Genomic DNA, 15358 nt, shown 5'->3' on the forward strand with positions numbered 1-15358 from the left:
ATTCTTAGTCATTTTAAATATAGGTTGTCATTTTGGGATAGGAGGTTGGTGAAGAATATTATTTATGGACTACTTTGGGTAAAAGTCTCTGTGACTGAAATCGCTCTTTATTTACTATTTAACCTATCAAACTACATTTACTTTCTGCCGTTTCATCTGAGCGTAAAATGTGTTTACCATGTGCAGTTCATGGTATATACACAGCTCCCACAGCTAAAGAGAAGTCATTTTAACACCCTTGAAAACCTTTTTGATGCCACCCAGTGTGAAATTTTAGGACAATTTTAAAATGACCAAACATTCAACAAACAAACAAAAAAACAAAAAGAAATCTGCATCAGTGACTCAGGGATTGGGACAAATTTGCCAAAATGTTTATTGTAAAAAAAACAGACCTGTTGGTTATATGTATGTCGTTTGTTGGTGAGTTTTCTGGCGATTTTGTGTTCCTCACTGCATGTGGGATTCAACTTTCTGGGTTTCAGTTGTGAGTTTGAAAAACTTTTTTTGTACTGGTTTCAGCCATACTGTGAAATCTTTGTTGAATTGCCAGTTTTCGCAAATTTATACTTCCCCTTTTTATCCGAGGTATAATGACAGTTATTGCTAGCAAATAGTGGTTCCTCTAATATGAGCATCCTGGTTGGAGAAAATATGAGTGTTGTTGGTTCAGTGATACTGTCAGGTGAATTCTTTTTAAAAAGTAGATTTTACCAATTATTTGTAATTTTTACATTGCAACAGTTGAAAAAAAAAAAGCGATTTAAAAAAGCCTTCTTCCCATATCTTTGCATTTTTAAGACTCCTGAAAGATTAATTTAAGATTTCAATACCAATTAAGGCCTCAGATGAATAAATCTAATGATTAAAACTTTGTAAAGATCTGTAGGAGCCCCGACACAGTATTCAATAGTTTGGATAAATGTCTTAAATAGCTATTTGCTGAATTTGGTGTATGTAAATAACAGACAACATTACACCCATCACAGTGACAACTCAAGCGTCAACAAACTCAATGTACTGCTCACTATAGAGTGAAACATTGGGTATTTATCGTGTCTAAAACAATGGACGAGTATACAAGAAAGTGATTTTCAACACAGCTTATGTAGAGTTAAAAACACAACACAATGGTAAAAACTGACAGTGGATTTCCTATTTGAAACATCCAAAAACTGTAACTGTCACACCAATAACTTAATACAACAAATGGTTTATTACATTTGTTAAAGGTCATATAGTCCCTCACTACCTATATCACTAACATGATCTATACTGAGTTTTCAGCATGAGGTAATGATTAAGTGATCTGCAGGAGACACCTCGTTGACGCTGGTGTCTGTGTTGTTATCTTTTAACACGTGTAAGTTGCCCAGCTGGCCACAGAACCTGCTGTATTCCTGTAAGACTTCTTTTCTTGTAAGTGTTGACGTGCGGAAGGTGTCACAGCAGGTGCCACACCGACAGCTGCTGCCGCTGCTCTTGATTTATTATTGAGGATGTGGGGAGGAAGCCGTCGCGCAGCGGAGGTGTGTGTGAGCGTTTGTGTTCTGACAGGACAGATGTGTCACATGATGTAAGTCTGAAGTGTGATGTGCTGTTTGTGCTGCTGTGTGTGTGTGTGTCTGTGGTGTAAACAGTGTATGTCTCTTGGCAGATGACTGCTGTGGGGATCACAGAGAACATCAAGGGTGATGTGAAGAAGTTTGAGATCTGGTACAGTGGCAGGGAGGAAGTGTATGTGGTTCAGGTAAGGAGTCAAAACATGTTTAAAGCTCTTCAGTAGTTAACGTACAGTTCCCTGCTTAAAATTTCTCACTTTTACTGTACTTTAAGACCCTTTCAGTCAGAACTACAATAATAACTTGATCAGCAGCAAATTAATCAGCAGCAATTTTGCTAATGAAAGGAATACTTTACCCCCCAAATGACCATTTTGTGTATCACTCACTCACACTTTTAGTTCAGTTTCCTGTTGGAAAGGGCTGCTGTTTTGGGAAGCACTGGGACAAGGATCGCACTGCATGAGTTGTGTAAGAGTTTGGAAACAAATGTTTTATAAAGGTTTGCTATTGTTAAAATCTGGACCCCATTTACTCAAACTGATGAATGAATTTTCTCAATTCTGGAATTTTTCGATCACAGGAGGCATGTGAAAAAAAAATCGTTTTCTTCCTAAATTTAATGTTACACAAGATGAGTAATTGATACAAATGGTAATTTGAGGGTTTAACTATTCCTTTAATACTGGTTTTATCCTTTTTTTTTTTACAACAAAAACAGAAAATCTTTGAGGTTGTTTGTTGGACAAAATAAGATGTTTGGGCTGTGAGGAATAACATAATGGGTGAATGATTAATTGTGTACACTGTAAAAAGATGTTTAACAGAAGAAACTGCATAACTACATAAAAATACATATATATACAAAATATGTAATGTAATCCACTGACTGACTGTTGGGATGTTTTGTGTCGTTTCTCAGGCTCCCACAGTGGAGGTGAAGATGGCCTGGCTCAACGAGCTCCGCCGAATCCTGACTAACCAGCAGAAGCTGCTTCGAGGTCTGTGAACATCCACAGTTAATGTGGGACAGAGACTCAAAGTGCAAAGCTCCACTTACAAGCTTCTGAGCTTTGAACTGCATCACACGACTCAAGAGAGCATGAGATGTGTTTGGACGCTCTGAAACTTGTAGGTGGAGGATTGTGCTGAAATTCTCTTCACCAATTATTATTCCCAAACATAAATAGATAGTCCTTACTCCCCAAAGAATGAAATTTGTTTTTCCACAACCTGCACATGTTCATCTCTCATACGGAAAAAAAACAACAACAAGGAAACACATTTGGTCATCACCACATAAACTTGCATGTACAAATACACAGTATAAAGGTAGAAAGGAAAAAAAAAAAAAACTTTTCGCTGAAAATGAAAAACATGACTTCCTTAATCCTCTCACAGATGAAGCATATCATCATGGCCAAATGGTCGGACACATGCAGCTTTCTCCGCCTCCACTCTCCGAGAGGTCAGTGTTTACCGGTTGTCTACAATGTTTACAGCGGTGTGTTAGGTGCATGTCTGTAGGCTATAGTTGCACAATCATACAAACACACACAGGCAAATGCAAAACACACACATGCAGTCACAGCACTACTCTCTGCATTTGCTGAGTTTTCATATCTGATCGCAGCTTGAGTGAATGTGACGGTATCATTTCACGTCGCCCTGGTAAAAGCTTTGTGTGTTAGTGGTGTGTGTGAACGGGCACAGGCCCCACTCTGTCCACTGCTGTCTGGTTGCCTATCCCCACTCCTCCCATCCCAAACCTGCAGGGGCATGCGGCCGTCCAGAGGGGTACCCAGGGGCTGTCTGCCGGGGCTGGACTTTGTCTCGCTGTCGGCTGATGTGTTTCTGTGTCTGCGTTCCCGGAGCCCCCGTCCCAGAAGCCCCCGGCAACGGCCCCGTCCGCGCCCCCGGCACCGTCCCCAGCGCCACTGACCTGCTCTAACGCTCAGTGGTAAACTCAGCCTGGCTCACCTTGCCTGGCATGACTCACCTGGCCCGGCTTGGGGAGCAAAAACCCAGGGCTGCTGTGTTTGCATACTGATCGTCACCTGCACCCCTTTTATAACCTCCATTGTGGTTCATAACTGACCCCCTCTTTGCCGTGTTGAAAGGATCAGCAGCTCCCTCATTTCTAACATCAAAAAACTATTGCTCTTATTTCTGCATCTCAGCTAGTTTGCATGTAATGCAAAAGGTAAACAAAAAAGAAAAGTTTTGGTTTTCATTCCATGAATCTTATTAATTTCCTCATGACAGCTGGTTTCCAAGATGGGGCTCGTTTTTTGAGATCTAATCAGGCGACTGTAGAATTTGCCTCCCAGAAACATTCTTACTTATCATCTAATAAGAGTGGGAAAAAAACAACAACGTTGGATCTTGATAAATCGAGACCAGATCTTCCTATGTGTTGTTGACACATGCAAACCCTGCGTGAACACTGCGTTGGTGGTCTGTGAGTCCTACTTCCAACTTTTACAGAGAAGCTTGCACATGGCTGATCTGTGCTCTGTGCTGCTGTCTGGCTGGTGCCTGAGTGGTCGTGGCTGTGTGAGAAACAACAGGACAGAGTTGTTCCTTGACACTTATCTGGGGTCAGCGTTACTGTCGGAAGCGTTTGGATCTGATTCAGCGAAGCGACAGCTGACGCTAGATTGTGTGGCTGTGGATAACATCTATCCTGAGCGTGTTTGCTGATTGTGTCGAACAAATACTGACATGTTGTTTTGTGTTGTTCCCTCCAGCAAGCAGCAGAGGGCGTCAGTGAGCTCAGAGGAAACAGAGTCGGGGAAGAGCAGTCCAGACCCCCAGCCTCACTCCCCTAAACACCAGCACAACCGTAGGAGTGAGTCAATCCTGTGCACAAACATTTATGCCACAATCAAGTAGATACTTAGTAACTAAATCACAGTATTTGGAATTGATGCAAATCAAATTTACTTTGCACAGTTTTGTACTGCTGTTGCCGGTTTTCTTCACAATCTCTCACTGATGTAGATATTTGACTTTCCCTCCCTCAGCAGTTCAGGTGTACTATGACATGAAGAACGAGGTACATCGAGGAATTTTGGGGAAAAAGGTCCAACTACTGAGATTAGCTTTTGATTCTACGTTCTTGTTATTTTCCCAGTAAGTGTCAAAGGGATCTTTGTAATGTCGATGTAGTTACTAAGTATCTACGTGGTGCTTTTAAGGTGTAGTGTTCAATGCATCAGTCAGTACCTATAACAGCCTAATTGATGTGTGCTTCACAGGTTGGCCCGGGGCTCATCACTCGGTAGACATCTGCGAGGGTCTGGAGGAGTGGCCTGGAGGTCAGGACGCTTTCCACCCATCTGACACAGAGGAGGAGGTTTTGGTACAACTGGTGAGAACAAATTCATTAAATACACTTAGAATCCCTGTGGATCCTTTAAAAGTCTTAAAGGGCATTGGATTTATTAATCAAAAAAATAAGGCCTTAAATGTTATTAAAATGACTTAAATCAATCCCTCAAAATTCTTACAGTTTTTGGGGATATGAGAAGTAGGATTTTCTAGTTTTTGTTTTTTTTCCGATGTTGCATTATAAAATTGCAAAATAATTGGTTACATCTATTTTTTGTTAAATAATCTATCAAATTCTTCTTTTTAACCTCATCATGATAGGAATTAAAGCAGACACATGCAGAGTGAAAAACATGAAATCACCAAGACAACCAGCAAGCAAATGCCTTACATTTTCCCCTTCGGTTCTTAAACCAAATAGATTTTTATAATATCATGTGTTTGTTGTCTGGCATGTGACCCACTGTAAAAAGGATTTTTTTTGGTAAAGATAATCTAACATTTCTCAGGAATAAAATGTCTTGGCCTATGTTTCCGTATACATTTGGGCAAAATTGTCGTTCTTCAAATGTGGTCAGTTTAAATTTGGTCCTAAATGTCATTTGAGGTGGCAATTAAAAAACGTCATACAGAGTCTTAAATCTAATTGGCCCTAAGTCGTAGGAACCCTGGATGTAGTGTTATGTCCAGACAACGACCTTCTGAATTTCTTATTCCGCTTCCTAGCAGGTCATCCAATTCAATTGAAATCCTTTATTTATGACTCTTTAATACAAAAACTGATGTTGTTGCCCATCTGTTTTTCTATTAGCTTTGTTTGAAAAAAAAGTGTGGTTCTTGTTCCCATTACTGTCCGGGCTTTTTGAAATTTTGTCCTTAATTACCTTTGATGTGACAAACTTTATAGCTTTGAAAAGTTCTGTATCAAGTTCTAAGTATATAGATAAATCTTTACTTTCGTTGTTCCCAACAGTTTTCCTTTTGTGTTAGTCTCCAGGCAGATACAGAGCGTTGGCTGACTGTCTTCAAAATGGACCAGACAGCATCACCATCAAATGTGGAGACGTTATTCAACTGCAGTGTGAAGACAACAAGGGACGCTGGTGAGTTTTCAGCCTGTCAACATACAATGTGAAGTATAAACCTGTCTGTCAGGGTGGCATGATGTTCTCATGGTGACAGTGCGTCTGTCCATCCGTCAGTCTGATTGTCGTAAATGCAATATTTCTATATTTCTTTGTGGCTCCTATTATCAACCAGTAGAGAAAACTTCAATGTTCCACATTCACATTCTATGTACTATATTCATCTATAGTTTATTAATTAATGTATTTTCTCTCTGATGGCCAAGTCGGATCAAAGCCTTTCATCCTGTGGTGTGTCCTGTGTTTAAATGTAATTTAAAACAAGTTTCCTGCAACTCTTTATCACCTGCACTAACCTATAATATTTACTTTGAGGGTGTAGAGAACAGCATTACTGCTTCAACAGCTGCTAACAGCTCACCATTATCCCCTGTTATTGAAAGCAGGAAAGTTAGGCTGGGGCACCAGGCCCCCCAAAAAATTAAATCCACCCCTGATAAAAAAAAACCAAATGAAAGCAATGGAGAGCAGCTGGATAAGAGACGAGTGATGTATTTATAAAGAATTCCATCTAAAGTCTGACTTTTTAACCGCTAATCCTATCAACATGTTTTAAAAAGTCACGTAAAGTGGAGAGTATAAGTCTTCCACCGATATCAGATATGGCCTGTTTAGACATCCAGAGGCTCCTCGGTGAACGTGGTTACATCATCAATTTCTGCGCATTGATTCGCCAGGTAAACCCATGTTGTTCAGTCGTCTGAGCCAAACAACAAGGCTTGAGGAGGCTTTGTCCCGCCTCCTGTGTCCCGATTGGATGAAAATTTCAACGGCCATGTCGCCTTCATGGAAATTTGAACACACATGGAGGGAAATAGAGACGAACTACGTGTGTTTGTATACATGGAAACATACCCAAAAATAACAGAATAGCATGACTCAGCAAAAAGCAAGACCAAGATGGCAGAATGACGGTGAACAGTTGAAGAGGCGCTGGAATCATTTTTTTTTCGAACGAGCGGCCTCGCGATGCTGCAGCGTTTCCTCCTTACAATCAGCTGATGCAGCAGAGGAGGACAGGCAGGACAGAGACCCGTTTTGAGATATTAGGTGAGTAACTGTAACTTTGACTACACCTGCTGCTCAAGCCCAGATATATTTGTTTTCCAAAGTGACTGATGTTGTTTTTTTGTATTTTATAGGAAACTGTGCGGCGTCTGAGGGAAAGACTGGCGCTATGACCCGATGCTAGGGTAAGATTTAAAGAAAAAAGCTGAATGTACTGTGCTGAATGGGATCACAATGGGTATCAGCTATAATATCTGTGTTGTGTGAACACTGCTGAGCAGTACTAACTGTACTTCTTGTGTTTTCAGATGCTAGAAGCCAGGAGAGCTATCTTGGCCAAAGAATCATCTCATGTAATTAGAACAACTGTGCTATGTTGCTTTTTTTGATTCTTTTTAAATAAAGCTTTACTATTTTCAAAATGTTCCTGGCAAATGTGTCTTTTTTCTCAATTAACTGATATTGTGACAGGTGTCTTCAGTAATTGTATAATGATAATAATAATAATAATCATAGCAATAATAATAATAATAATAATAATAATGGTTTAAGTTAGGTGTCTGAAATTAGGTCTGTGGAAAACACAAGATGAAGATACTTTGTAATATTAATGGGAGGGGCAAACCACCATATGTAACATAAGTCTTGAAGGTTACCAGTGAGTCACGGATTTACTGTCACAGGTTACCTCAAATTTTACTTTGACATTTCTTTACTGATATTCCTTGATTTAGACAGTGTCTAAACTGTATGAATCTACAGCCAAATCATATTTTATGGCATAAATAAAATAATGATATATATATATATATATATATATATATATATATATATATGCTATATATATTATATATATATATATATATATATATATATATATATATATATAATATATATATATATATTAAATTAAATATATATATATCTGTCTGCTCTGCTTTTATAAGGGTCATATGATGTTGAAGCGGAAAATTCAGTGTCGACAGTGACGTGTGTCGAAAACTTGACTGATATATGAGTCAGGCCGATAATCAACAAAATTTTCGGCAGGGAAAATTCAGTATCGGCAGTGACGTCTGTCAAAACTCGACTGATATATGAGTCAGGCCGATAATCACCAAATGTTCAGCAGGAAAATTTCAGTGTCAGCAGTGACATCTGTCTAAAACTTGACTGATATATGACTCACTCCTATAATCAACAAAATTTTTGGAAAATTCAGTATTGCAGTGACGTCTGTCGAAAACTCAACTGAAATTTTCTCTCTCATGGTCAGTATGTTATTACCTTAGATTTTACTTTGACATTTCTTTACAGATATCCTTGATTTCGACAGACTGGTTTTACCTGTTTCAGGGACAATTTCACCTGATTTATTGGCCAAAACGATGTATCATTTAACTTAACATGACTTAATCTGTTGTGCAACATCAAATTTTGTCTCTCTGTATGAAAACAGCCAAATGATACTTTATGGCATAAACAGTTATATATATATATATAGTGCTGGGCATAGATTAATTTTTTTAATCTAGATTAATCTCACTGCAATCCTGTAGTTAATCTAGATTAATCTAGATTAAAATTATAGATTTGAATTTTGCCAAAGACATTCAAAATAATATCTATCTATCTAAATGATGAAAATGCATTCACAAAACTGCTTGAGAAAGCTGTTCTACTATAATATTTGTAAAGAAAAATAATGTTCCATAAGATTTACTTGGTGTTTAACTTTTTTTTATTTTGTTAAACACAGACATTTAGGAACACAGGTTCTGTCTCCATGTGGAAAAAGCTTTTTCCTGCTAACTGGAATGAACAGCAGAGGGCGCAGCCTCTGTTAACATGACCCTAACTGAACTGTGGGCCTACATTAGAGGTCATGAAGAAGACCATTAACAGTCAGCAGCTTTGTGACACGGCTTGAGCCAATCATCTCCGGTCACTCAGGCAAACCAGCTCCCGCCTAGTTCACGCCCCCTCCGCGTAATTTCGACCAGGTATACATCCACGCTTAAACAACAAAGTGAAATTGGTGCCTTGCTCACTGTATAGACCCAATTAGTGAATAGTTTATCGCGCAATAATTTCCTTATCGCGCGATAAGAATCCTGCGTTAACGCAGCACGTTAACGCCGTTAACGGCCCAGCACTAATAATATATATATATCTGTCTGCTCTGCTCATATGGTGTTGAAACGGAAATTTCAGTGTCGACAGTGACGTCTGTCAAAAAATCCCGACTGATATATGAGTTAGGCCGATAAATCAACTAAGTTCTTGGCAGGGAAAATTTAGTATCCACTATATGAAAATTTAGGAGACAAGGAGAAAATTATAATAATAAAATATTTTTATTGGGTTTTAAATATAGATAGCATATCAATATATAGTACAATACAACACATAACACACCTAACACAAACCCTTAGGCCTACAACATACAACACACAAAACACAGCACACACAACCCTGCCAGAGGACAGATGAAAAATGATAATAAATAAAGTATTACCGGGATGTTACACAATATTCCTTGAACAATTATGAATCGCCCATCTCTATCTCGAATGGTTTTAACTTCACTAAACTGAACATTTCTATGCAAAAGAATAGCCATCCCTCTAGATTTACAGTTGAAATTTGAATGATAAAACAAGGGTAAAGCCTGATCTTTTCATCCTGTTCTGGTCTTTGTTTAGCAGGTGTGTTTCCTGTGAGAAAACTATATTACCCTGTAATTTGAGATGTGGAAATATCTTATTGCAATTTATTGGGTGATTAAGGCTTCTGACATTCCAGCTCACCACTCGGCTCCTGTTGCTCTGCTCTGTTTGAAATCATACCAACCAAGTTTTAAAATATGTTACCATGCCATCATAGTTACTTGATTTGACGTATTTCTGATGTCTATGTAAAGGCATCCCTGCCGTAGTTTTCTGAAAATGCACCTCAGGAGGATAGGAGAAAACATGAACTAGCAGAAATAACACATTCAAATTCTCAAATACCACAAAAAGAGTGAGAAAGGAAGAAAAAAAGAGAAAAAAAACCCTCCCCCAGCATCTCCTATGAAGTTCACTCTCTGAGTTAGGTTGTCACAGTGAGCTATTTGAGTTTGAGATCAACATAAATGCTTCGTAAAATAGTAATGCAGTTCAGTTTACATCTTATGTCCAACCAAAATATTCATTTGCCCTTGTAATTATAAGCTTAATGGTGTCTTAGGCTTTATTGCTATTAAAATGACAGTTAATCAGGAGCACAGGCAAAACATATGGAACAAAATCTGCCACTGACAGGCTTTTTTCAGTCATTCACGGTGGCTACTTCACCCGTGGGCTCACAGTCACTGCTGGCATTAGACTGTCTCAATGACATGTCCGTGTCCACCCGTGATTGACATCTGCCGCATCTCCGGCCGTTCAGTCTTGTCGGCCGTTGAAGGAGTCAATCCCGTCCTTAGTCCTAATCCTCAGCATAGCTGGATAAAGGCTGTTACGGACCCGTTAGCAGCTCCGTAGCAGGGACTTTACCGCGTTGAATGCCGCTCGGTGTTTACTCGCTGCCTGGGTGTAGTTGGGTAGGATGGAAACCTGTCACCAGCCGCAATTTTAATCTGTCTCCGCTCCGCTTCCTCCTCACAGTTGCCCGTGGTGGTGTGTTTTCACCGTTTGGTTTTCTGCGGAGAGCCCGATCCACTAGGGGAAGCTTCTCGAGAACTACTGACTCTTTAGGCATTTTAACAACAAAGAGGGACATATTTTCTCCGTCCTCCCTGCCTCCTTTCACCCCCGTAACTCGGAGGTTGCAGCGGCGAGATCTGTCTTTCATGTCCTCACAGCGTTGTCTGGGACTTGATACCTCTTTCTCCACCGTTAGCATCTCAGTCCACAAGATGCTAATTGAATCAGAGTAGCCGCTAACAGTAGCTTCCAGCTCAGTGACACAGCCGGCTGTCGCCTCTTACTCCAGAGTTCAGCTTTTCCTTCGTGTCTTGCAGCTCGGCATCTCCGGGTTTTAGGCATTTTCCTTAACTTTTAGTCGAGCTTCCACAATCGTCTCAATACATGCATCAAGTGGGCATTGGTTTGGACTTTTGCGTCAAAATTAAAGCATTACTTTTGCTGTTGGAGCTCAGGTAAAACGTGACTTGACATGGCGTTGCATCGACTGGAAGTCCTGGAAAAGGAGACAATTGTGTCAGAAACAAACAAACAAAATACCAAACACTTGAATATTAAAATATGTCAGTACTCTCTTGTCTCTCCTTGTCTCTTGAGGAGACAAGGAGACAGTTGTGTGTTTTTTAACTTAACCTAACTTCTTGTCTTTCCCCCAACTTCCTGTCTCTTGACTGTCTTTCCTGTCTCTCATCCCAACTTCATGTATTTTCCAATATTCAAAAGTCACCTGTCCCAGATAAGACTTACAGATATTTATAATGATCATTACTTAATAGTAATGTTTCTGGAAATAGTTATGATTAGTGCGGGTAGAATAAGAGAGGAGACAAAAACCGTAATGTTTGTAGAAAATGAGCCAGTGATAGCCAGATGGAGGACGGTTCAGTGGTGATGTCTCTGAGAGGGGTTGGGTATTTTATTTTCCAGTGACATGTGATCCGAGAGCAAGTTTTTCCAGGGTGATGTTTATGGAGTTTTTGAATTTCCAGTTCACGAGGATTGTTTTCTTGGTGATAGTTAGGGCTGTGAGGAGTAATGTACTTTTGTTCAGGTTCATGTTGGAGATGTAGTATACAGAGGGATGGGGATTGTGGGATGTGGCAACCTAAGAAGGAGGATAGTGATTCTGTGACTTTTTCCAGATGGCGTGAATTTATTTGTCTGAGCTGTTTTGTGTGCTGTGTGAGCATTTTTCTAGTGCAAATCTCATTCTAGACATTTTCTGACCCCTGTAGTGATACCTGCGGAGAATTTTATATTGTATGAGTTGTAAGATAGCATTTTTAGTCATTAAGTATTTGTTTTTACATATTTGGTTCCAGACAACTGCATCAGGAGTGATCAACAGATCCGACTGCCATTTTACGAAAGGAATGGAGGTCGTGTCTTGATCTGTGATATTAATCTATTTATTTTGGCAAGCAATTTACTTTTGGAGGTGGGGAAGTTGAGTAGATCAGATGATGAGGTGGGAAGATCGAGGTCTGAGGTTGTAATGTTGGGTTTGGATTGGATACATGATTTTGATGCTATACTTCTGGACCAGGCAGGGGAATGAAACCAATGTTTTATTATGGATGATGTGCTTGAGGTGTGTGATGCCTTTTTCTGACCAAGTGCAAAAGTTGAGTAGTTTCTTATTACTGAGAAATTCTGGGTTATTCCAAATGGGGGTGAATTTAGATTATGCTAGAGTGGTGTTTGTAACTTTGTGAGTGTGAGTTTCTGCTGTTGTTGAGGTTTTAAAACAAGGAAGTTCAACTGATTGATTGAGAAATGGTAGATTGGAAATCTGAATGTTTTTACAAACAGTCTGTTCTATGTCTAACCAGGTGGAGTCTGACTGATTGGGGTGGATCCATTTGAGTATATATTGAAGTTGACTTGCAAGTGAGTAATGATAAAAAAAAATTTGGGGCTTTCAGTCCGCCTTTTATTTTTTGTTTTTTGAAGAGTGGCCAGTTTAATTCTAGGAGTTTTATCTTTCTAGTAAAATTTGGTGACTATTGAATTGAGTGATTTAAACCAGTTGAGAGTATGTTGTATTGGGGTCTTTGTAAAAAGACTGTTTATTTTAGGAAATATTGTCATCTTAATTGTTGCTATTCTACTCATAAGAGAGAGTGTTAAATGTATCCAATGGAAGAGGTCATCGGTTATTGTTTGAAGGAACAGGGTGAAGTTGAGTTTGAACAGGTCTGACAGCCGGTGGGAAATATGAATACCCATGTATGTGATGTGTTCAGTGCATAGGGAAATATGTGGTATGTGTGCTGCCACATCCCAGCTAATGCTATGTAGAGGAAGGATGGATGATTTGTTTCAGTTAATTAAGTAATCAGAAATGTTAGATAATAAATCTATCAATTTGAGACAGGTTTTTGTAAAAAGAGTACTCCTGCATAGAGTTCCTTCATTAATGATGCAAGTTATCTGTCTAAATACCTTTTATGTGACTGTTATGATGAATAGCTGTGACTAATGTTTTAATATAGAGGATGAAAAGGAAGGGAGAGAGTGGGCATCCTTGCCTAATCTCCCTGCGAATATATCGAAAAGGTCAAAGGTCAAGTTCACAGTGACACCATAATGCTCTGCAAAAACACTTCTGGACATTACTCAACACCGTAAATCAGGAACAGAAGGAGAGACATTTGGTCAGATACTGAATTAGTGACACTAATCTATGTTGCCCAACATGATACTATGCGTCTGGGAAAGATTTCTGTTAAACATCCACATATTAACAGACATGGATGTGAACTGTAACTGCAACTGGTTCGAAGGGGAATAAAACCAAGAGGCAGTAATTCTAGTTTGAGCTAAACCTTCTGACAAAGTATATTTATCTAATTTGCCGCTTTTCCTCTCCCCTTTTCGTGACTTCAGGCTGGTGAAAAACCTGAGTCGGCGACAGGAGGGCTTCATAGCTGCTGCCAGCTTGCAGCTGATTCTTGGAGACAGTAATCGAGGACACTCCAGACTAGGGGGTAAGAAAAGGCATGAGCGTCCAAGGTGACGATATAATGCTGAGCCATGGTGTTTCTTGTCTTTAATTTTCTTTCTAAATGTCTGTATATTTTCTTGTAGATGCAGGAAACCTGAAAGCCAGAAAGCTCAGCTCCCCGTAGAGAAGAAAGCACAGAATGTGAATCAAATATTTCCCCAGAGATGATGAACAGACAGAAGAAACTGGTTGAGCCATAGCTGTTTCATGACTGATCAGCCACCCATTTCTTTCTCCCCGGTGACTTTCTCCAGCACAGTTCAGTCACATAAGAGAAAAATGTGGGAATCTACAGACCTGATTTTCTTCCAGGTTATGAGTGTCGATCCACTGGGGCGGTGTTTTCTGATAGTGACGGCTCAGGAACTATTTAGCCCTCTTGGACAATCAACAGCCGATTCCTGGACCCTGATTGGCTTTCTCAGACTGGTGAGGTGCATCTTTCATCTGTAACAGACATTAAGTCACGGTGTGAGGCAGCTGCTACAGCAGTTAGTAATTTCACAATCTGTGAATCAACCCTTTCTCATTCCAGCTAGTATTCCAGACTCTAGCGTCTCCAATTGTGTGTTTGTCTCAGTGTGTGCTGGGTGGATGGTAGCACAGGATTTACCTGAAACATTTCTTAAATCAGTCACTTTTGTACATATACAGTGTCATTTTTAACATTTTCTTGTACCTCAGTGTTTCATCTTTGTGTAGTTGATTGGCTTTTTTTTCTCCATTGAACGACTTAATTGCATTTTTCTTACATTTCATTCCTCAAGGCACCACTCTTGTGTACAGTCTAGGAGTTAGAATGCCAAAATGTGCCATGCCATAATGCCTTTTTTATTCCCACTCTTTTGGAGTCTCCTGTATGTACTGTTTGCAAAATCAAATACTCTGTTATTGCTTTAACCTGACCTCACAAATATTCAACAGGCACTTTAATAAGATGGACAGACAGACAGGAGAAACAAACACACCCACCTATTGTTAACTGAATGTGTGCTTTTCTTGTTGCTTTACCTCTCACTGTGTATTCCCTCTTGTTCATGCTGTTATTTCCTTTGTTTATCCTTGAATGTATGATGTGTTAGGGAGGCAGGGGAGACATACCCCCCTGCATGCAGGCAGCAGTTGACATGTCAGTGATGGTAATGTAAGACACCAGCCGACACGTGAAGATTGATGGTAGTGTACTCCTCCGTGTATGCTGCAGAGCGCAGCATAGAGAAGGCAGAGCGAGGCAGAGAGAGAGGGAGATTATGCTTCGTGTACCGCTCCATCACAGAGGCAGATTGTTTCCTCCTCCACATTACAGCTCAGTTAATCTCGGGCTCCCCATTAAAAGGGATCATACAGCCAACATGAAATACACCCTCTGTGTCGAACGCTTAATTAAATATTGATTGCAGACTTATATGAATTTACCACATCAAATCGAGGCCCCGGTCCGAGGGCTGCCTTTGATTCGTTGTTTGATATGGAAATGAGTCAAGAAAGCAGCAGGGGCTGCTCCGCACTACACATTTCCTATGTTGTTAATTTATTTATTTTGCTGTCATGTTGTTCCTTCATATTGTGAGGTATGTGTGTGCAGCTCTCGATGAAACTACACCTTCATATATT

At 39.8% G+C, this 15358-nt stretch overlaps 1 protein-coding gene across 1 annotated transcript in view; it reads left to right on the plus strand.

The window, feature by feature from the left end:
• Positions 1-15289, plus strand: part of mcf2a (MCF.2 cell line derived transforming sequence a) — a 35277-nt gene extending 19988 nt beyond the window's left edge. The window contains exons 23-30 of the mRNA XM_042492876.1: positions 1658-1750; positions 2485-2563; positions 2964-3030; positions 4313-4413; positions 4823-4935; positions 5886-5998; positions 13627-13727; positions 13828-15289. Of these exons, the coding sequence (XP_042348810.1) occupies positions 1658-1750; positions 2485-2563; positions 2964-3030; positions 4313-4413; positions 4823-4935; positions 5886-5998; positions 13627-13727; positions 13828-13868 (708 nt within the window). The 3' untranslated portion in view covers positions 13869-15289. The remainder of the gene's footprint in view (positions 1-1657; positions 1751-2484; positions 2564-2963; positions 3031-4312; positions 4414-4822; positions 4936-5885; positions 5999-13626; positions 13728-13827) is intronic.
• Positions 15290-15358: the final 69 nt, after the last annotated feature.

This window comes from Plectropomus leopardus, chromosome 9 (assembly GCF_008729295.1).
Source record: "Plectropomus leopardus isolate mb chromosome 9, YSFRI_Pleo_2.0, whole genome shotgun sequence".
NCBI lineage: Eukaryota > Metazoa > Chordata > Actinopteri > Perciformes > Serranidae > Plectropomus > Plectropomus leopardus.